Source organism: Mus caroli, unplaced genomic scaffold (genome assembly GCF_978045245.1).
Source record: "Mus caroli unplaced genomic scaffold, Mus_caroli_1 scaffold_19, whole genome shotgun sequence".
NCBI classification, from domain to species: domain Eukaryota; kingdom Metazoa; phylum Chordata; class Mammalia; order Rodentia; family Muridae; genus Mus; species Mus caroli.
Window position 1 is genome coordinate 36,512,043 of NW_028227274.1, and position 23,960 is coordinate 36,536,002.

A 23,960-nucleotide genomic window follows, 5' to 3' on the forward strand; every position below is an offset into this window, starting at 1 on the left:
CTATTTAGGAATTTTTCCCCTGTGCCCATATCTTTGAGGCTTTTCCCCACTTTCTCCTCTATAAATTTCAGTGTCTGCTTTTTTTTTTATGTGAAATGAATTATTTTTATTAAACTTCCTTTCTCTGTTTTTTTTTTGTTTATTAGGTATTTTCTTCATTTACATTTCAAATGCTATCCCAAACACCCTCCCCCACTCCCCTACCCACCCACTCCTACTTCTTGGCCCTGGCGTTTCCCTATACTGAGGCATATAAAGTTTGCAAGACCAAGGGGCCTCTCTTCAATATCTTTCCACAAATCCAGTGTCTCTGCTTTTATGTGGAATTCTTTGATCCACTTAGACTTGAGCTTTGTATAAGGAGATAAGAATGGATCAATTCGCATTCTTCTACATGATAACCGCCAGTTGTGCCAGCACCGTTTGTTGAAAATGCTGTCTTTTTTTCCACTGGATGGTTTTAGCTCCCTTGTCAAAGATCAAGTGACCATAGGTGTGTGGATTCATTTCTGGGTCTTCAATTCTGTTCCATTGACCTACCTGTCTTCGCTGTACCAGTACCAGGCAGTTTTTATCACTGCTCTGTAGTACAGCTTGAGGTCACAGAGCCTAGGTCTTATTGTCCATGTAGGTTTGCTCACCCATCCTTAGTATGCCAGTTAAAGCAGAGGTCATTTCGAAAGGAACAAATAACAGTTCCAGTGAACCTGCCTCCCCACGTCCGTCTTTGAGCCCCTGAGACAAGGTTTAGGTTTAAATAGAAGGTAAGAGGTATGCATAACTAAGTATTTCTGGTCAAGGTGCAATCCCGCCCATAACTGCCTCAGCTCCAGTCTGTCCTGAGATTGGATGGGTTGTCGGGACTGTGTGAAAGAGGTTTGTCCTCTGTCCAGCCCCAGGTTTCAGAGATACGCTTTCCTTCTCCTGACTTGAGATCCTGAGGAAATCTGTTCCAGTCGTCTGGTAGCCAAAGGCAGGGGTGCAAGCGACAATTCCTAGAATGTATTCACTCCTGCCATTGTGGCCACACTGGCATAAAGTTCTTTGATTGGCTGGGCTGGGCATGCAGTTCATCCTGAAGCTAACACTCCCTCTCCAGTGTGAATCGCTCCTGCCAGGAGCAGGTGCACAGAGCACAGGGTGAATGCAGTCCCTTCCCAGGCCTCCAGAGAACTGCCTCTCCGAAAAGTGGTGTGGGGGAAAATATGTACAGCTGTGTACCTAGAACAGCACAGATGACAACAGACGCATTTCTGACTAATGGGTGTGGCGGGGGTCTGGAGGTCAACACACCCAGGTGTGCCCATAGCAGCCAAAACAGCTGTGATCGCAAAGAGCGCAGGTCCTTCCCAGCCCTGTTCTACCCTTCTCCATGTCAAAACTGTGAAAGCAGGCAGTCTGGCGAGGACGTGGTAAGAGCCTGGAGGGTCATGTGTCAGCTCTGTGAAAAAGTACACACTTCTGGTTGCTGTACCTTGGAAGGTTGTTGAGGATATGAAAAATTGTGTGAGAACTTTGGTGAGCAGGTGTTTTCACCACTCAGCATGAGGGAGACGAGATCACGAGCATGCTCACCCGTTATTAGCCTTAGGGAGTGTCTTAGTCAGGGTTTCTATTCCTGCACAAACATCATGACCAAGAAGCAAGTTGGGGAGGAAAGGATTTATTCAGCTTACACTTCCATACTGCTGTTCATCACCAAGGAAGTCAGGACTGGAACTCAAGCAGGTCAGAAAGCAGGAGCTGATGCAGAGACCATGGAGGGATGTTCTTTACTGGCTTGCTTCCCCTCGCTCGCTCAGCCTGCTCTCTTATAGAACCAAGACTACCAGCCCAGAGATGGTCCCACCTACAAGGGGCCTTTCCCCCTTGATCACTAATTGAGAAAATGCCTTAAAGTTGGATCTCATGGAGGCATTTCCTCAACTGAAGGTCCTTTCTCTGTGATAACTCCAGCTGTGTCAGGTTGACACAAAACTAGCCAGTACAGGGGGTTTAAATGAGAGTCAAGGCACCCAGGATGGCATAAGCCAGGGAGGTGTATAGTCATGTCATAGAGGGGTTCTTACTGTTTACTGTGGGGAAGTTGAAGAAAGCACACAGAACTGCCCCTTACCCGAACGAAGCCTGTCCTGGGCGATTTTCTGTGATTTGACTTTGCTCATTAGGTTACAGGCTCAGAGCACACCAGCTTCCTTATCACGTTCTGACGGCATGTGATAACCTGATGTTATTCATGTTCTAGAAGGCAGCCAAGGTACAGCTCCAGCCTTTAGTTCCTAAGAGGTGATGCTCTTAGGCAGTGGTAAGCATTGGTACCAAGGAGAACAGAGTTCCAATCCCTGTTGACACTCACTGTGAGTTAGGGAGGAAGTTACTAGTCTCTGAGGTGCCTCCTCGCTATTAAGGTGGGTCCTGTTAGTGCTTAAAGTGGTGTGAGCACTCAGTGACGCAGCAGGGGAGGGCAGTATCCTTCCCACAGAGCTGCCCAGTGTGTGTGTTATTAATATTGCCTGTTCTGGACCTCCCAGACAGCCTTGGAAACCCAGATCCTTCTCCTCTCGTCCGGCCTCTGTGACCTCTGCCTTTTTCCTCTCTGCAGCTGCTGGCCTTCCTGCAAGGACTCTTCACTTTCTATCACCATGGTTATGAGCTGGCCAAGGATTTTGGTGACTTTAAGACACAGTTGACCATCAGCATACAAAATGTGAGTGGGGGCAGGGGCAGAAGAGGGAAGCAGGAGAGGGTGTGTTTGCCGCAGAGCTTCCTCTGTTGGCATTGGCACGAGGTGTGTACGGTGGGGTCCTGGCTGGGTTCAGAGGACAGTGGGGATCTGACGTTTCCAGAATGCAAGCTAGCCCAGGTTTAAGCAGCAGTTCTGTTCCCGGAAGCGTTGCTGCTGGTTATGTTATTTTTCATAGAACTGTCAGGATTTCCTTTGGGAGTGGAAATCCCAGTTCAGCCCAGCCCTGCCTAGCTGCTTTCTGTGCAAGCAGCTGCCTGGCCACCCTAGGCCTTACGTGAGTGTCCAGGAGTAGGAAAGGGAGTTGACCTCAAGCTCAAATAATGTGTTCTTGTCTCATTCTTGGCAAGACTGATAAGGTGTCTAAGTCAGTGCCCACAAACGCAGTTGCCTATCTGGCTTGAACATGGGACTTTTGGGTGCAGAGTTGATGAGAGTGTTTGGGCCCTAAGTCATGAGGCAAGCTCTCTTCTCAAACTTTGCGATTGATCACAGGTCTCAAGGTACTCTGGTGTAGGAATTAGATCCAGGTATTTCTGCATGGCTTCTACTTCATGGCTTTTAGAAGTCTGGAGCTCATGTGGTTCTTTGTTGACTTAGAGAAAAGTTGAAGTATGTCAGAAATGGTTTTATGAAGCATAATCCCACTCCTTTTATTCAGGGGATGAACACAAGTTCCCATACGTGCTAGGTAAGCTGCACTCCAGTCCTAGGGGTCTTCTGAGGGCAGGCTTTGAAACAGAGACCCACAGGCAGCAAGGAACTCAGAGCCTCAGTGGCTGAGTATGGAGTGTGGTGGGCCATCGGTCCATGATGCAGATGCACCTGAAGGCTTTAGGCTGTGCCTCTGGGGTTCTGAGTGGGCCTGGGGAAAGACCTAGAAAGCCAAAAGCACCCCTTTCATGGGGGTGGATCTCTGAACCAGCTACATTCTCTGCAACTGGAATGGTGAGGACCATAATCCTAAAGATGTGAAATGAGTGGGCCACCTGTTCTGGAATGCTTGCTTAAAGTGCCCTCTCCTGGTCCAAGAGCCACCACGTGCTCTTCAGGAGATAGGCTGGGTGTTTGCATTCTTCTTAAATTTCCTCAGTGATCTTGGTGATTGCTAGAGTTTGAGTCATTCGGGTATGGAACCAAAGGTATACTTTTTTTTTTTTTTTTGAGACAGGGTTTCTCTGTAGAGCCCTGGATGTCCTGGAATTCACTTTGTAGACCAGGCTGGCCTTGAACTCAGAAATCTGCCTGCCTCTGCCTCCCGAGTGCTGGGATTAAAGGTGTGCGCCAGCACGCCCGGCCCCAAAGGTATACTTTTGCAAGTGACTATTTGCCCACTTCCTGGACCATTCAGTGCCCCTTATTTTCGATCTAAGGCTGATCTTCTGAATTACTACGAGATTTCAGTTTTCCTTCATTTGATCATTTGAGTAAAATTCCTTTCATTGCAGACAAGAAACCGCTTTGAAGGAACCAGGTCTGAAGTGGAATCGCTGATGAAGAAGATGAAGGAAAATCCCCTGGAGCACAAGACCATCAGCCCGTACACCATGGAAGGGTACCTGTATGTGCAGGAGAAGCGTAAGTGTGCCGACTGGCATGGTGGGCTGCACTCGCAGCCTTGGGCAGGCGTTGCTTCAGGAGGTGCCTGCAGATCTGTGTCCACAGTCTTTGTCACCTCCAAGTGATAAGCTCTGTTTCCTCTGTGCTAGGGTTTTCTTCCAAGTATCACTCTCCTTTTGAACCTGTGTGCCTCAGTGTGCTTGTGCACCCCACCCCGACTGCATGGGCAGTGGAGAGCTCTGTCTTACATACCACACCTTCTCGAGTGCCTTCGTATTTGGTGATTCTGCTTTCCATCCAGAGAAATCATGGTTTGGGCTCTTTTCTTCTTAATTCCTCTCACTCCAATACTTTGGTTTTGTGCAAAGTCAAAACAGAAGTGAGAGGCAGGAAGAAGACCCATCTTCTTGTAATATAGTGAAGGGAAGAAGTGCTGGGGCTGCTACTCGAATTCAGGTTTTAGTAAGGACTCACAATTCATACCTTAGGCCTTCCGGAAGGCTTAGAGGGATGCTAACCAGGGTAGCACCTCCAGGTGTCAGGAATGACGTAATGAAATTTTTTTTTTTTTCTTTAATGGTAGCCTACACCTCTCCTTCTTAACAGGATCTTGCTAAGTAGCCCGGGCTGACCTTGAACTCACGATCATCCGGAGTTCTCCTTCTGAGTTCTATAGTTACCCATCTACCTGCATGCCACCATGCATAGCTTTTCCCCAACATGATCTTAGCAGGATATATTACTTCTGATCTGTGCTGGTTTTGTGTTTTTCTCTTAGGCAGTGGATTCACTCCTGAAAGCTCTAGGTAGAGTAGGCTAGAAACACTTTGTTTTAGTGATCATCTACTTAGTGCTAATGCTCACACATAATTGCTTAGGCTCAACATTGTTCCCTTCTGACCGTGGAGACTGAAGTGGGGGTGGAAGTACTGACTACCATAAGGGTTTTTTGTTCTTTATTCTTTCAGCAGTGAGCTCGAGGCAGTTTATAGGAAGCAGAAGTCACTTCATTTGTATATTTCATTCCCTCCTTGCCCTGTGGTGGACTCCCTCACTCCATTCCCACTGCCCATTTTCGGAGGTACCTTAGAAAGGCAAACTCTCACTGTGCCCCTGGAATACAAAGGCTGTTACTCTTCTTCACGCATGCATGTAGAGTCGCTTTTGCACGACTCTGTTCAAACATTGCACACACCCTTTGACACTAATGTGCTTCTTTTCGGTAGAACTATCTTTTGGTTTTCCTGCACATCTTCAGGCATTTCATTAGGATACAGTATAGTTCTAGAACTATTTATGATCATTTCCAGCTTACAGAAAACTTGCAAGAATGGTGTAAAGAAAGCATGGATCCACCGATATAACTCCTCGGCACTTTGCTGCTGCGATCATTTCTCCTCCTTTCTGTGTGTGGGTGTGGAATGTACAGCACTCTCCCAAACACTAAGGCTTTCCTGAGCTCTTCCGCTCTAATGCTCCACCATGGTGCCCATCACTCCCTGATGGTCCTTTTCCCCACCATCCAGTCTAGACATTGTGTAGCCTCTCCACTGTGTGGCCACTGTTTTCCCTTTGTAACTAACTAGCATTCTATGGGAGTCACCTTACAATAATATAAAAATGGTTCTCCTTGCCGCATGTCCCTCCTCAGAGTTGTAGTCTATTGATCCTTGCCTGGACTGATCTATGCTGTGATAGGGCTTTCCTATTTTAGCCCATGTTGCCACATTTATTATTTCTCTCCCCACCCCATCTTTCTTATCTGTTCATCTGCACATATGTCGGTCCATCTGTCCATCCCCATCTTTCCACTGACAATAAAATTGTAAGATTCACATTTCAGTCACAGGCTGTAATCTGTCACATTACTTTACCTTGACAAAGCACTTCCCAAGTCTGAGAATGTTTGGTTTCTTTTTTTCTTTTTTTCTTTTTTTTTTTTTCGAGACAGGGTTTCTCTGTATAGCCCTGGCTCCTGGCTGTCCTGGAACTCACTTTGTAGACCAGGCTGGCCTCGAACTCAGAAATCCGCCTGCGTCGTGGTATTTTTAAAATTGCCTTTAATGACCCAATGTAAACGCTAATGTATTGCTTTGTGTGTGTATGTGTGTGTGTATGTGGGGGGGGGCAGGGTATGTATATATGCATATATGATCTCATGAGTATTTATGTGTGCCTATACATGTGGTGGCCAGATATTAACCTCAGGTGGTGGTCCATAGGTGACATTCTGTAGCGTGAAATATTAAAAATGCACCCACACTACTGCCAGCAAGGCACTGGCAGACTGGCCAGTCTGTTCTCAGCCCAGCAGACCTTCTGTCTCAGAGTTTCAAAATTTCTTCACCCAGCTCGCTAAGTTCCCATGGAGGGCTGTTGCCACGTTAGCCTCCACACTTCCAAACTCTTGTGGCTGGCTGGGGTACCCCACCACCATACTTTTTCTCTGGAACTCAGTTGAGTCGCTTCGTGAAGGGAAACAGCACACAATCTTACTTTAGAATTGAAAGGCAACACAATCGTTGGGCACAGCAGCTAACATCCTAATGTTGTAAGCTATTTTAAGTTACCAATCCTCTGATAGTGGACCCTGGTGGATCCGCCACCTGAACCAGGGGCCTCTGTCCGCTCCTGTACGCCAGCCAAGTCTCTTCTCTCCTCCGTCCCTTTTTCCAATCCGGAAGTCCTACCTACTCGTCCAGTGATTGGTTCCTTGAAATCTTTATTCTTAGGGAAGGTTTACATGAAGTCACCTGAGTACTGATTCACTCCCAGTCTCAGGCTGCTCTTCTTGGGGAAGTGGAGTTAGCATAAAAATACAACCACCACCAGGGCTATCCATAACAGCATTCACCTTGTAGTTCTTTGGAGGTTTTCTTGTTGGCCTGAAGTTCACTGAGTAGGCTCAGCAGACTGGCTAACAAGCCCCAGGGATCTGTCTGTCTCTACCTTTCCAACTGTGCCCCACTAAACCTGGCTTTTTTTTTTTTAATGAATTTTTAATGAATTACTCTTTAATGCAGGTTTCTGGGATCTGACTCAGGTCTGCATGCTTGCATGCTTACCTCCTCTGTCTCTTCGGCCCCTAGGTTGCTTTTCCAGGTTATTAAATGGAATCCAATACTTGGAATTTGGCAGTCACGTGAAACCATTAGTAACTGTTAAGTGACTGCTTGCTCTATTTACAGGCCATTGTTAATTTTGATCAATTTTTTTTAATTTACTTAAAAACTCTAGGAGAGTTTGCCTCTTTTTTTCTTAAAATTTTTATTATTTAAATTCGCTTTATACATCAAACATATTAATAATTTGAATATTTTGAGAATCAAATAATACATAAAAATTTGTTCAACTTTCATATTCATATCCTTTCATATCCTAAAAATATCATTAATGAATATTTAGTATTATCTGTAACTGAGGATCCTATATCTAGTGTTGAGTCCTAAATTGCTTCAAAACATACAAAATATTCTTTGGGAGTTAAGCATAGTAAAAGAGCAAAAAATATTTAAAATGAATCATTAAGAAATATATTCAGCTGGGCGGTGGTGGTGCACACCTTTAATCCCAGCACTCGGGAGACAGAGGCAGGCAGATTTCTGAGTTTGAGGCCAGCCTGGTCTACAAAGTGAGTTCCAGGACAGCCAGGGCTACACAGAGAAACCCTGTCTCAAAACCACCACCCCCAAAAATATATATTCAAAAGCCCTTATATGATATCACCTGACATAGAGAGGCTATTTAAAACATATTATATATCTGTGTATATTGTCTAACAATCAGTTTACTTAAAAAAGATTATCAGTGTTTCTAGGAGAGAAATTATTTTATCAGTAAGTATATTTTAAAAATTTTAAAATAGCAAAAGCTCATTGAAGGTAAACATTAAGAAAATGCTAATTTCAAGCACAGTGAGGAAAATTATCAATAATATTTCCACAATGTTTGTTGAACATGATTTTAATATTTTCAACTGTTGATATACAACAAACAGAGTTTTGATCATTTCTATTGTGTGATCTCTGTGAACATCTAAAACCAGTATTGATTGAAGTCCTGGTAGGTCAAAGATGTCTTCATCTTCTAATAGCATCTTGTTCTTGAAAATAAAGGAACTGGCCAGGCACTGGGTATAGTCAGAGACTTTGGTGGGCCTTGGTACTGTGATGTTGTCCTCTTTCCTGAGGGAGAATTTTGAGACAGATTGCATTCAGCTGCTGTTTAGTCACTTCCAGTCTGCATCTCTGGTGTCTCTGAGGTTACCATGTCTGCTATTCAGATCTTTTTGAGTTCTGCTGAAGTAAAAATTAGGGGTTTGGATGTAGGTCAGAACCCCTGAGGTTAGGCACTGGGCAGCTGTGTGGGAGGTATGACGAAAATGGTGATTGACACTTGGAAGAGCATTTCCGTGCTCTTTCCTCAGTCACCTCAGTCAGGGAAGAAAATGGAAACTTCAAATGGAGACTAATGGTGGGAATGTGACTCCATTTTCCCAGGGAACCCATACTTCCCCTGTATTTGAAGACCCACTGGATAGCGTTATTGGGAGTTTGGGGTCCTATCTGTGTGGGGAAAGCATTATTTTGGTTTCACTTTCAGTCTTGGGATCAGATTTCTCTGTTTCAGTGTAGTTGTGTATCACCCCACCCCCAGGCCCCTCACCCCCAAAATGCATTAGGGTGGACGAAAGCGTTATGGCTGAGCATTGCGGCCCATCTCTGTGATATGGCCATTGATGTGTGTAGATGTGTGTGGATGTGTATAGATGGCTAATAGGCAATGTTCCCTTGCAGGTCACTTTGGAACTTCCTGGGTGAAGCACTACTGTACGTACCAACGGGATTCCAAACAAATCACCATGGTTCCATTCGACCAAAAGTCAGGAGGAAAGGGGGTGAGTGCACCGTGAAAATGTCTTGCTTGGTTTGCTCAGTGAGCAGATAACAATCGTGGTACATGGCTAAGAGTCCAGCATTTCACTGTAAGACTCTTAAATTCTGTGCAGTAATTCCAGGAGGCCTCTTGCCCTGAAAATGGCTAGAATAATCATTGTTAGCTTACTTACGTAGCTGTAATTAAGAGTCTTTTATTTTCCATGTACACATTATTAAATGTGTTGCACAGCAATGACTTACTAGAAAGTCCTGGCTGATTGACGACCTTCTGTGGGACTGATTTATGCCTCTTCTGCTGGATCCCTGGAGTTGCCAGTGGACAGTTTAGAAAAATTAGTTATTTCTGTGTTATCAAATTACCTCTACCCTTTGCAGCTTTCAAAATCCTAGCAGCTACCTTAATAGTTGTGCATAGCCTTTGTGGATCAGGAACTCGGGGACCATCTGATGGGTAGGAGGCTGAAGCTTAGTTCAGTCTAACAGCAGTGAGGATGGAAACTGTGGACCTGAGAGTTTAAGGCTGGCCAGACATGGCTCCTTCCTCCTCTAACCTTCTCTCTATTCCTCCACCCGCCCCTCTTCTTTCTGTGGTCTTGGACATTGTGGGACAGAAGATACTCAGTGACTGTGTTTTCGAAGAGACTGCCAGGTTAGAGCAGGTTACAGCAGGCTCCCTGGCAAGCTGTTGGTGGCTCCCTGTATTCTCCAGGGTGCTTCCCTTTATAGAAGAACTCTACTGCCTCTTGCCTATGTCGGACAGTTGTCTCTGCTGGGTTCTCAGTATAGAGATGATCGGTGTCTCCTCTGGGCTGTCTTCCTACCCAGCCTCTCCTTTGTACTCTATATTTCTTCATGTCCTAGGATGGAGGTTTTGTTTTGTTTTGTTTTGTTTTGTTTTGTTTTATTAAGCTGATTGCTTGGAAGTTTTTGTTCACCTTGGATTTATGGTTTTACTTTAATTCAGACCTGGAAAAATATCTTTAGTTACTAACTTTGAATTTTACCTCTCCCTAATTTTTGCTATTATTTCCTTGTGAGTATACTTAACTGTTTTAATAAGAATATTTTTGGTTTTCCTCTTCTGCCCGTCCATTTTTGTAAGACAGTCTCACTTTGTAGCCTAGGCTGGCTTCGAACTCATGTGTAGTCAGGCTGGTCTCCAACCACAGTGGTTCTGCCTCTATTCTCAGCCTGTATGCTTTTAATCTTTTTGAATATCTGGAATCCATTTTGAATAATTTATCTGGTTCTATCTTTGGTTTAAGTTGTTTTTTGTTTCAGTTGTGTCTAATATATTGGTAAGTTAGCACTTTGCTAGCCCTCCTCGTCTGGCCTTCTATGGACATTTTTGTGTACCAGGTTGAGTTATTGTTTGGAGGGCATTCAAGTGAAGAAGTGGAAAGAGCACAGATTTGGAAACTAGACATGCCTGGGCTAGCACTGGACAGTGCTGTGCTGTACTGTGCTGCGCTGTGCTGCGCTGTGTGCCTTTTGCTCTCTTCAGCTCCCAGCTTTTCTTCCTGGATCTGCTTCTTTTACTTCAGTGACAATAAAGAGTTTTATCAACATCTCTGTTCATTCCTTATATCCAGGCAGTAAGACAGCCCTTTATTTTTCTATTATTATTATTATTATTATTATTTTGGCAGAGGTGGTGTTGGCTTACAAATTATCTCAGGAAGACACACATGTTAGCAGACAGAGATAGAAGAGAGTATTAAAAATTATACCTAAGTCACTAGGTGTCCCCTGGTTTTCATAGAAGCAAGCCTGCTTTGTTCAGTCATGGTCTCGGTCCTTTCCTATCTGTTACTCCTTCCAGAAACCAGCTGACTGGCTCATTCTCGTCCACAGGGTTGGCTTCAGGACTCACATCTTTCATGTTTCCAAGAGTTTAAAGAACTCAGTTGCACCTCACAGTTCCTATCTCAGTGAAGGGTGAGGCTATATACAGTGGTCAGTGTTGGGTATCTAAGGACTTCTGTGAGATCCCATAGAGCACCCCGGTGGGTTGTCAGTGTGGGGTAGGGCCTGAGAAGGTCCGCTTAGGAACTTGCCACTGTAACAAGCCATCCTCCTAACCCTAACTGGCTGTATTTATGCTCCATTTCATAGTGGTCTGTGTTCTTGATCGTCTTTTGTTGTGCTATTTGATTGAGCTTTCCCCCTTCTCACAAAGGGAGAAACTGAGGATCAGAGAGATCAGTTTACTTCTAAATGTATACCCGTTGAGTTCCAGAGTGAGTAGACTAACCTCCCAGTCTGCAGTTAGAAAGTCTTGCTTCTGAAGCCAGATCTTTTTCTGATGCCACTGTGACCTAAGTTGTCCAGTAGAGGAAATGGGAGCACAACTGTCTAGGGGTCTGGAGGTGAAGTGCTAGCAGTTTGGGCATGTCACCTTTCATTTAGATTGTTTTCCTTTCAAAGTGCCTACACTCCTTTCTACCGCCAGCCTTTGGGTTGATTTTCTGAGCAGATTTGCTCCATCCTCTTGAGACCAGACCTCGTGTATGGTTAAGAATGTCTTTGAATCCCACCCTCCAAGAGAGGCAGCCCCTGAAGCCTGCAGTAGTTAGACCAGGCTTTGTCCTTGTCCCTGGCTACCCTTTATTACTCTCCTGATCCTTACGGAATGAAGACTATATTCCAGCCTTGATGGCTCTCCTCAGCCTCCTCCTCTCTTCTTTTGCCTCTTACCATGGGCTTCTGGCTATACTTCCTTCCCTCTGTCCGCCCTTTGTGCTAATGCCTGATGGGACTTAATAGATCTCCGTTACCTACTCTTTTTTCATGGTCCTTACTCTAAGCCTTCATAATAGAAGCTGGCCCACAGCTATTGAATTTGAACTGTAGTTGAACATCACCAAGGTCAAATTTCTTACATTTGGGTGAGTACACTCATCAAAGGACAGAGCTGGAAGCACGGAGTTGAAAGAGGTTAATGACTGTATTTTCAGTTCTAGAATTAGGCATCACCATTTCATAGACCTAAACAAGTGTCGTGGTAAGGCAAGCAGCAGACATTAGTTTTAAGGCAGAGGAAGGCTTAAGAATTCAGAAACAGCACAGAATAATTGGTGATTTCAAAGTGATTTCTTTGGTTTGGGAGTACAACTCAGTGAAGAGCTCTTGCCTAGAATGTAAGAAGCTGCAAGTTTGATCCCCCAAAATTGCAAACAATGATAACATGAAACTTATTTATTTTATAAAGTAGGTACAGGAGACTATTCAGTGGGAAATATCCAGTTGATTAACACTAGGTAATTTAGGTTACTCCATGTGTGTGCATCTGTGGAATAATCAAGGCAGAGAAAACTTCCGTTTTCCTTGCTAATTGAAGTAAACCCGTTTGAGCAATTGGACTGTTCTCTCTCATTTCTGGTTTCCTGGGAGATAAACAGCTTAGTTTCATGATGGAGAATATTTGCTTGGGTGACTCCAGGTTGAATTTTAGTCTAATTTTCTTTTCAGGTCCAATGTAGGACCTTAGTCTAAAACAGTGTCCGCTGTGTGACGCTGGGTCTCTAATCTAAGGTCTCCCATATACCAGGTGAAGACTTGATTGCAGAGATAGATCTTCAGCCCCTGTCTTCTGAGGTAGATTTTGCTAAGTTGTCCGGACTGACCTTGAACTCATGTAGCCCAGACTGGCCATGAGCTGAGGAGACTCCTGTCTTGGCTTCACAAAGAGCTGGGTTTGCTAGGCAACCTTGTGCAGCGTTGATTTAACACACTTTTGCATCTTACAGAGTGGGTAAAGATCAGGTCTCAATCTGAGAAACTAATCTTTGCTCTCTAGTAAGTAGGCATAGACATAAAGCATATGAACAAAAATGCTTTCTTCCTAGGCCTGTGCTTGTCTGCTTTGCCGATTTTAGTGGGTGGTTACCTCCACCCTCTGAAGTTACACTTCATCTGATGTTGGCAAGGCAGGTGAATTTGTTAATTTTACCCTTTTCAGAAAAAAAAATGGGAGAAACAGAAACATTAATAGATTTGTAGTGACAGGAAGAAGTTGCAGTGAGCTCTTGCTGTGTTTCTGGACAGTCCGTGAGTTCTGTGAGATTGTCACATTCTACTCACATAGTGACACACTACCGAGTAGTAAAAACCCAACTCTCGATATGCACAGCATGGACGAGCCACAGAATACTCATGCTTAATGAACGACCCAGATACTTACTCTGCGTCTGCATTTGCATAATGTTATAGAATGCAAACAAACCCATAGGAGCAGAAAGCAGACAGACCCAATGGTTTCTTGGAGGTGATCTAGAAGGTGGGTGGGTCACCACAGGGTGTGTTTGGCAGGCAGGGGTGGGAGTTTATCTCAGATTCATCAATAGCTTTATGGCTATCTACAGATGTCACAGTAACAAGTTGTACACATTAAACATATGCAGTTTATCACATCTTATTCGTCAACAAGGCCGATATAGGTTGAACAACTCTTCTGTCCAGGACCTAGGAGGACTCAGAAGATACAAGAGTAGTAAGCAAAGACCACAAGCCTCTGACCTTAGGGTGCTTGCTGCCTTGTGAACCTCCCATCAGACTCGATGGGAAGACGTTGTTTTATTCCGTGTCTTCCGTAGCAGACTGCTTTTGCTATGGTTGGTACCAGTGGGACGGAGAGGTACTTGGCGCCACCTGAGCACTTCTTACGGATCTTGACCTGTTTCTTGAAGAAATGATGACTAACCAGGGATCACAGTCAGTTAGGAGGGGACTGTGGTCTTCATCTCTTGTCACCTCTGCAAATCAAACCTGATTGAAATAGTAGTACTAGATGTGCACTGTGTAATGTAGCAGCACCCATCCTCTACCTGTGTGACTACGTCCTAGGGCTCCAGGTCTTAGCTGTAGAGATGCTTGCTTGAGACGCTCAATGGTCAGCATTCCCTCTCTGTAGGTTGTGAACCCACAGATTGGAGAGTTGGAAGTGTCATTCTGTCGATATGCCATGCTCGTCCCAGAGTCCCGCAGACCTGCCTGCTGGCCTCACCTTGACAGTCTGTGTGTTCCCACCAGGGAGAAGACGAGTCCGTTACCCTCAAATCCTGCACACGGCGAAAGACAGACTCCATCGAGAAGAGATTCTGCTTTGATGTGGAAGCAGTAGACAGGTGAGAGGCTTAGGCAACCTTTTCAGGAACAGATTATTAGTGTATTTGGATTTCTTTCCTTTCCCTTAAGGTTCACTGTTTGTACCCCTGCCCCCAGCCCACTCTTCAGTGTCCAGTTGGAACTGGATGCTAGGTCATTGCGGAAGGTCAGTGCAGCCTCCCGTTGTTTAGTTCACGTCTGAATCACCAGGTTTGTTTGGTTTTACTTTAATGCTAGTCTTCCATGCTCAGGAATGTGTGCTATGTCTCCGGGAGGTGGGATAGATATTTAAAGAAAATAGTCTGTTCAACATGATGATATCAGGTGTTTGGTTGTTTTTTCCTTTAAAAAATTAATATAACAAATAAGAATTGGGAATAGAAGTTTTACTCAAATAACTTTTTAAGGCTTATAGTTAATTTTTGTTTATACCCAGAAAATACACCAAGTCACTTCCTTAATCAGCCAATAGATAGATAAATAGACAGACAGACAGACAGTGAGCTTATGTGTCTTCTTTAACATCTATGGTTCAACCTCTCACTCAAATGCACACATGGTACTAGGCTTGTTCAACAGGATTGCAGTTCTTTGAGACACTTTCCACGGCAGTGGGTTCTTTCAGTGGAATCCGTATGTGGAGCTTATCTGAGCTGCCTGTTCCAAGTCAGCAGCCTTGGCACCGGGGCCCTTAAATCTCACTGCAAGGCCCACACAATGCCAGGAAGTCTCTTTCCTAATTAAAAAACAAAACAAGAAAACCAAAAACCAAAACTAAAACCAAACCAAACCAAACCAACCAAATAAAAAAGCTCTATGGTGCTTTCTGGACCTCCTGTGTTTTCCATGTCTTCAGAAGATTGCCTGGGAGTTACTTTAGGGACAGTTAAAATCCTCTCAGATGTCAACTCTTGATAACACATCCAAGAACCCTTTGCAAGCCAGGCATGGGGATGCCCACCTCTTCAGAAGATGAAGCCAGGAGGATCTCTTGAGCCCAGGAACTCAAGACCAGACTGGGTTGTTAGTAAGACCATGCTTCCAAAATAGAAAAGGGAGGGGAGAGGCTCTGCAGGCTCACATTCTGAGCCAAGAGTAAGTGTTTCATACTCAGCATGCGGAATAAACCTGGGGCAGTCCTTTTCTGTCACACTCCTCAGCGGCTTCATACAGATGGCGTTGGGAGGATCCAGAAGGAGACTGTAGAGTCTCCACTGAGGAGCAGGTGGATTGGTAGGAGGGTGACTCAGCCTTTCCTTTCAGTGTTCCCAGGGGACCTCATGGATTGGGCCACAGAGCTCAGCATTGCTTGTCGCCCCTTTTGTGTGACTCTGGTGTATTATAGACTGCTCACATACCCACAGAGTGTGAGGTGGGGCAGTAAAGCAACTGTCAACATGACCCCTCCATTATTAAGGAAGATTTTTATTGTATGCCTATAGAGAGAATGGCCAGAGACTTCTAGAAGAGTCCAGAGCAGAGAGAAAAAGTAGACTGAGCATAGCCAGCAGGTTGGACATGGCCAGGGCTAGGGAAGTGGAGAAAATAATGTGGCTAATAAGATAGGAAGACATAGAGAATAGTGCATAGTGAGAGCAGTGGGGGTTGGGGGAGACAGACACACAGACAGATAGATGCACAGAGAGAGAATAGTGGTTTCTAAGGAGGGTGAGTAGCAGGAATAGCAGGAAGGAGACTGGGATAGGAGCTTTAAAATGTATAACAGGTACCTGTGATACTAAGGGACCCCACCCCCACCCCCTACTGGATGGGCTTTGATACCCAGCCATAGGCTGTGTCCTTTGATTTGTCCTTTCTGCTAGAGGTAAGGTGAAATGAAGCCTCTTGGCACATGGGAACTGGTTTTACAAGTTCCTGAGGAATGCTGGCTCTTATCTAACTACCAGAAATCCTCCTATAGTCTCGGCTGAGCTCCTTTCTGGATATTTGGACAGCCTGAGACCTGACATTGGATAAGAAATAAAAGGTATTTCTGTGTGCTAAGTGGCACCTGCCTGGAGAGCTTTACTGTAATCCTTTCTCTGAGGGTTCCCACCCCATGCTTTCACCAGTGCCCATCAGCAGGGAGGGGCTGCCGGTGCTAGAATCTGGTTTTCTAGACTCTGCCTCCCCCAGAGTGCTCTGTCTTGCTTGCTGTGTCTCGGAGGCACCTAGGAAATGAATGCAAAAGAGGAACTGACAGAAGGGCTGAAATGTTCCCAGAGTGTGTTATAGGAAGATTAGATAAACTACTATATAATAAGTTATATAGGAGCTGCTAATGTGGTAATTTATCAAGATGCAAGTGTGATTTATATTGTTTAGACTATGAAAATATGGTGTGAAATATCCTGACTCTGTAATATGTGATATTAATGGTTAGTTGTAACTGTCAGCTTGACACATTTTAGAATCATCTGAAAGAAAGTGTCATTGAGGGGTATGGTCTAGATTAGGTTGGTTTATGAACATGTCTGTGGGGGGCTGTCTTGATGATGTTAATTGATGTGAGAAGACAAAACCTAAAAGTGGATTTGGATCCTTGGCTGTATAAAGAACAGACACAGTGAGCTGAGCTAAGCATGCATGTGCACAGTGCTCTTGGCTTCTACACCCTGGATGCAATGTAGTAAGTTTGTCTTGAGCAGCTAGAGCCATGACTTCCCCACAACTATGGGATGTAACCTGAAGCTATAAGCTAAAACAAATCCTGTCTCCCCTAAGTTGGTTCTGTTCAGGGCATTTTTTCACAATTACAGGAGAAGAAATGAAGACAGGCCCTGATTCACCATAGCTGGCATCCTAGGTAACAGGGAGTTACAGATCCAGAAGCAGGCACACGCGTAGAGAAATGCCCCATGAACCCGAAGACAGAGAACAGGGAGAGAATGGGATTCAAGTGAAGAAACACCAGGCTGCTAGCAATCCACCAGACGGGGAGGAAGGCATGAAGCAGATTCCGTGGACTTCAGGAGGAATCAACTTTCCAAACACCCTGCCTTCCTCCTGTGTGGTACTTCATTATTGAGGTGCAGGGAGCTGGTGTAGTATTGAGCAGGGAGGACCTGTCAGCGAGGTGGAAGGACATCCCACCAAGGCTTTTTAAATGGTGGCCATTATGCACCCCCTGAACCCCTACTTCATGAAATAGACCATTTGCGTCAGCTGCCTTATCTTTTCTGCTGCTTCCTTCCATCCAACCCTCCCCTCTCCTTTTCCCATCCCTCCTTCTCCTCTCCTGCCCCCCTTTCTTCATTAGTAGCTTCGGTTTCGTAGCTTAAAAAAAGCAAACATTACCTATTTGTGGTTTTTGTATCATCATGCTATGGACCTAGCTTTTGAAAGTTTATATTTTACATGGGTTAATTGACTGGATTTAACTTTTTTTCCCCCTTGAAGTGGGTCAGCTCTTTCGAGTGATGTTTGGGTTAAAAGTGGGCGTCATGGAAGAGCAGCCTTTCTTGGTAGTCATATGTGGATCATGAATACTAACCAGCGTCTGTGTTCAGTCACTTGAATAATTAGCTCCATCATGAACTATCTCATGGAAATTAGTGAGCAAATGTAGGGAAAATGTTTACTTACGCTGAAGAATCATGGGGGAGTCACTTGCCAGCATCTTTTGGATTAGTTTGTTTTAAAGAAATGTCTCACAGATGTAAGTGACACATAGATTTTCTCCCTAATGTTCTCCAGGAGCGGCCACTAGACCATATGGGAAATAATAGAAATAGAAACTAAACGGTTCTTTTGATTCACTGAGTCAGGGGTGGGGGTGGGGGGGTAATGTTTATACTTGGGGAAAGGAAACAATTAGAGTGCTTTAGTTTTTTATTTTTTTTTTAAAGACTAGCTGACTCCAACAGAAACTCTGTTAAAAGCTTCTTTCCAGCGCTGCCAAATGCAGAAGTGTGGCAAAGACAGATCACTAGATGGCGGTGGTAGGGAATGACATGGGGGACAGGGAACTGGGGACCACAGGTGGCACAGAGACACCTATACCCTTGAACTTCTGTCTCAGCCTCCCAAGTACATGAGACTACAGGCCTGCACCCCAGGCGCAGCCTAGACTCTTCTGACAGATGTCACACGTAGGAAGCTTTACCAATCTGTTGGTTTTTCTTCTGTCAAAGCCTCACCTGGTTCTTTGGGTAATTCTGAAGTCCTCCTGCAAATGCTGCGCTCGCAGTAGGGAGCTAGCTTTCCTGAACCTTCCTCAGTGTTCCCTAACACACACTCTGCCCATTCTGTCCCTGCCTTCCCCGCAAGTACCCTGCAGTGGCCGGGCACCATAGTTTCTTTGTATTGGTTGGCTACCTGTTCAGTTTGGAATGTCTTGGGTACTTCTGTTTAATTCTGTTTATCTCAGATGATTTGCTTTTAGAGGCAGAAAAAGAACCGTAATTTCAACCATAATTTCTCGTAGCCTTGAATATGGTACTATGTGTATGTGATTGCTCAATTTAAACTTTTTACGGTGAAGACACTTTTGAAAGTGCATTATTTATTTATTTTTCCTTTGGGAGTTTGGTGATGAATCTTAGAGAACATTAGTTAGGTGTTAATTAAATTAAAGCTCAAGCAAGTACACACATAATTTGCTTTTGTGTAGAGATATGGTAGGATAGTTGAAGCCAGAATAGCAGAAGCTAGACATTTATGGAAGATCTGAATTTAAAAAAAAAAAAAACCAAAACAAACAAACCATCAGTACCCTCCAGTCAGCCAGCAAGCATCTTTCCAAGTTGTATTTTCACAGAAGGTTGCAAATTGTAGGCTAAATAAAAGATAGAGGGAGCCCTAGGTTTGACTGGAGGACTTGCCTCTTACTAGCCATAGGGACAGTAGTACTAAGATGGAGCTGATTGTGACTGTCAGGATTGTTTTGAAGATGGGATATAGCAGTATGCCTTTTTGATGGTGTCCCGTGAGTGCAAGTGTTGTTTTTGTATGCTCCAAACCGTGGGACTTACGTTTTCTTATGTTAAACCTTATCTTTGCCAGAAGTTCTTCCCACACCTACTTGCTGCAAGCTTGTTTCTTTTCCCATCGCCTTGTCGATTCATCTGCAATATGAGAGTGGATTTAGGCACAGGTAGGGCCCACGTGAAGAAGGCCCACCAGGGGGAGATTGTGGATGCAGTGCTGTGCTTCATAACTTGATTGCCACAAAAGAGAAAGTTTTATGTCCACATTCAGTTTATGATCTCCCCAGGAAACCATTCTAATTTTAAAGGAAGGCAGTTTATGGTCTGGCTTGGTGCGAGTGTGTGAGTGGGTCGTTTTGTGTGTCTTTGGGAAACTGTGTGACTCTTGAGATTGTTTTCCAAAGAGAATCGATCCTCTTACGTAACGGACAGTTTGACTGTTCAGCCTCTAGATGGCAGTTTTGTATGTGCATTGGTTGCTCTTGGGTCCAGTTGAATGGTACTCGTCATTTATAGACTGGTGATTCGAAGACAGCTGCGTGTGTGGTTTCTGTAGAAGTGACAGTTTATATGAGTATTACTACTTAAGGCAGAGAGTATTTTCAGTGACTCAGTTTTTCTCTCGAAGCTCCTTTCTCTCGCCCTTTTCACAGATCATCCATACCTACATTCTGGTGCCAGTTAGCTGGCTTGCCCAGTTCGTCAGGCCTCTGAATATTGCAGTTTAGCTGGGTGAACCAAGGTGCTAGATTCTTTGCTTTGGGATGATGCATGTGAGGACAGCAGACTTGTCCTTCTGTCCAGCCTGTGCTGAGAACCAGGCTTCTCCATCCAGTTGCAGCCTTTATCTCACAGAGCCACAGAGCGGATGAACTGTTTTTCCTGGTTTGGGGCTTCCCGCCCCTCCCCTTCTCGTTGCCTGTTTGAAAAGCTACTTGACTTTGCCTTCCTGCCCATTGGGTTGGAGTGCTGGTCTCTATGCCATTGACCTTTCGGGCAGGAAATGGCTTTTCCTTCCTCAGAGGGTGTTATGCTGCTCTGACTTCATGGCCAGGGGTGGGGTGGCCAGTGGGGGATGGGCATCATTCTTTCTGAATTGCTTCCTGGCTCTTAGGGATAGATAGCAAGCTGCCGTCTGAGAAATTCTTGGACTCTCGAGCTCTCAAAGTCAGAACTTACTCAAGTTTGGGGGGCTTTGTTTTGGCTTCTAATTAAGTGAAAGCGCTGGCTGTTTGCACCTGTCTTAAGTAGGATGGGCTTCGGTGGTTAGTGGAGTGGATTAGAGGACGACCTAGGCAACCTGACTTCTAGTCTCTAATCAGTGCAGTGAAATTTGTTGGGAGTGCACACATTTATCTGGTAGTTTCTCAATACAGGACTTAAACTCAACACCAAAAACTTGCTATTACAGAAATCCCAAGAAAGAAAGGAAGGAAGCGGTAAATTCCATCTGTTCTGTTCATCATAAGATTGAAGAGCCCCCCAAACAAACAAACAAACAAACAAAACAAAAGGAAAGGACAATTAGAAATTGTCCAAATTAATACTTTGGCAATCTGGCAGCAACTGATGCTATTTCCAAGTTGACTACAAAGAAAATACCCTGTGTTTATCATGTGTAATTGGTAATTGTTAGAAAATTATGTGATATGTGAATTTTAAAGTGATGTAACATTTTATATACTTTTTAAAAATAAAAGTGGGTTACGAGAGGTTATAGAGTAGAATCTATGATAGATAACATTATAATTCTTTACAATGGAAACATTAAAAGACTCTCAATCAGCAACATATACCTTGTTAATACCAAATATAAAAATATCCCATTGAGCAGGCTCTATCAAGTCAATTCACTATGGCATAAATATGCATATATATTGGTGAACTTTTTACATGTATGACTTTTTTATATCTTTTGAAATTCATGTATATGTTAAACTTGGGGAAAAAAAAAAGACTGAAGAGCCCAAATGGTGCAGAGGGTGGCAGATGAACCTAGGGAGAGATTTGCTTAGCTTGCTGTCAGCAGCAGTAGCAAGGATTCACATTGACCTTGCGTTGCACCCATCCCATTAGTTAGTATGCTTTCTCCTGGTGCATTGTGGTAGCCTGTGCCTGTTGCTGTGCCTGGCACACGGTACTCACTGAGAAGTCAGTAGCAGTTACATTCATGGCCCACAAAGTTTAGTATGCTAGAAATTCATCTGGTGCTCTAGGACTTTAAAATCTTTTAAAGTAACTCTGCGTGAACTGTCCGATGGGGTTGGCAGTGTTTATTCTCTGGACTCTTCCTCCTGCCAGGGTCCTCCTCATTCTCCAACCTTTCCTCTCAGAAGGCGAGTGCTGTATGCTTCTGTTGGTGGTGATCCATTCATTCATTAGAATCCGATTCTTTCTAGATCATTGATTAGAAGCTGTTTCGGAAACCCTCTTAGGGAGTGTGTGGAAGGAGGTTACTCCCTTCCTTCCTCTGTCGAAGCTGATAGCCTTCTTGGACTCTAGGCACATACACTCGTTACAGATAAGGTCACTGCAGCATTGGTTGTGACTTAAGTGTAGGCCTTGTTTTAATTTCTGGCCCACCTGGATACAATGTCAGAGTTAGCCCTTCATAGCAATGTTAGGTATCTTTCACTTTTAGAAAGAGTCCCAAAGGGCTGGAGATGTGGCTCAGTGGTAGAAGACTTGCCTAGCAAGTCTGAGCCCCAAGTTCGTTCACCAGCAACACAAATAACACACACACACACACACACAAATAAGCAACTGAATAAGATAAAGGGGGCCCAATTATTCACATTTAATTCATATATTTATTGTGAGAAAGAAGTGATAGTTGATAAAATCCTTATCACAGTGTTTGACATGTAATAATCTTTAGCATAGTGTTTGGCACATGTGGGAGTCACCAACCTGTGACCTCTAGTTTCTCTCACCTGTGATCCACCTGGGGAGCCACCAACCTGTGACCTCTAGTTTCTCTCACCTGTGATCCACCTGGGTACCTTGACGGGTGGCAGCTGCCTCTGCAACCTGTACTTGCTCTGCTCTTTCTTAATTCGTACGCCTCTGTTCACAAGTAAAAATGCAGAAGAGCTGCAAGGCTGCAGGTTTTCGAGAAAGGAATCAACCTCTGTTGTCCTTGGGGGAGTAAAGAGCTTCTTGCCTGGCTCCCTTCGCCTGACTGCTTACCTGCTTTCTATCAACAGATGTGGGGTTGGTCATATCTGTGCAGACTTTTCACTGTGGAGGAAGTATCAAGAAGCAGTCTTTGAGGCAGGGCTCCCTCTTTCTGTCATCTGATGAACCCCTTTCACCCAGGAATAGAAAACCCAATCCCCAAGGCTTCACTTTCCCAACTTCTAAGAGCACAGTGGGACACATTTTACACACAGGCTACAGTAAGTTCTGTGGGTCTCATAGTCCTTCCTTTCCTGTCCGTTTGACCCTAAGTGGTGTGCATGGGAGTTAGGAGAGAGCTCTTGCCACCTGGAGATTTACTATTACGAATGAGTAAGCCCTAGATCTTTGGAGGTTGATTTAGAGAGAACAGTACTGCGAGGTTCTGGTTGTGTTTGTTTCAGTGGGGTGGAGTTAGTCCTAGCATTTCCTTGTCCAATAGGAAGTGGGTACATTGCCAAACCACTGAGATCACTGTTGTTGACTCTGATTCATGAATGAGATTAGAACTAGAAAGCTCTCGAGGAACCCCAGAATCAGCCATGGGTGTGCTTTTTGTGTTCTTGGCTGATGGACAGAGGGCTTTGATGGACCCTGGTGGTCCTAGCCTTCTGGATATAATCCTCTCTTGGATAGGTTTTTTTTTTTAAATTTTTTTTTTGTCAGCTTGACATTGGCTAGTGTTATCTGGGGAGGGTAACCTCAGTTGAGAAATTGCCTCCATCAGATTGGCCTGTAAGTAAGTCCATAGGGCATTTTCCAGATGAGTGATTGATGTGGGAGGGCCCAGCTCACTGTGTGTGGTGCAGCAGGCTGAACAAGCCAGGAGGAACAAGCCGCTAAGCATCTTCCCTTCACAGCCTGTGCTTCCGTTCCTGTCACCATGCTTCTGCCCTGAGTTCCTCCCCTGAGCTCTCCTGATGATGCAGTGCGACCCAGAAGAGAAATAAATAAGCCCTTTCTTCCTCATGCTCTCCTCCTCACCAACAGAGCCTAACCAGAACATGCAAATGTTATGTATGCTGCTTCTCTGGGGGCTCTTTTGGGAAGCCAGCCCCGGAAGAGACATGGCAATGGGTAGCAGCTTGCCTTGAGATAAGTGAGGACTGTCTTCCCTCTATTATCCTTACCATGTTTAAGGATTTCACATGCACTCGCAGGTGCACATGTGTACACACACACACACACAAACACACACACACATCTGCATCATTCTTATGACGAGACGAGAGTATACAGCGTTGAGAAACTCGCAGGTCCTTGTTTGTGTTTCCCAGGCTGCCCCAGCTCCAGCACTAACAATGTGTTCCTGGTGAAGAAATGCTAGCTTCTGAGGAGAATTTTAGGGGTGGGCTCCAGAAAGGATCTTTAAATCATTTGCACCCTCTCTCATCCGGTGGCTGGAGGGAACTTCTCTAGATGGAGGTTCTAGTATTTGCCGGAGACTTCTTTTCTTTGCCCCTATCAGTTATCAGGCATTAGTTTTAGACTGGAGTAGCAGTCCACTTTGAAGCTGTTACCTGGGGAGGGAAAAGGAAATAGCCATGA

At 44.6% G+C, this 23,960-nt stretch overlaps 1 protein-coding gene across 5 annotated transcripts in view; it reads left to right on the plus strand.

Moving 5' to 3' along the window:
- Positions 1 to 23,960, plus strand: part of Arhgap26 (Rho GTPase activating protein 26) — a 386,814-nt gene that overhangs the window by 123,918 nt on the left and 238,936 nt on the right. For all 5 annotated transcript variants that reach the window (XM_021150730.3, XM_085833661.1, XM_021150728.3 and 2 more), the window contains exons 7-10: positions 2,603 to 2,707; positions 4,192 to 4,321; positions 9,100 to 9,200; positions 14,233 to 14,327. In XM_021150730.3, coding sequence (XP_021006389.1) covers positions 2,603 to 2,707; positions 4,192 to 4,321; positions 9,100 to 9,200; positions 14,233 to 14,327 — 431 coding nt within the window. The remainder of the gene's footprint in view (positions 1 to 2,602; positions 2,708 to 4,191; positions 4,322 to 9,099; positions 9,201 to 14,232; positions 14,328 to 23,960) is intronic.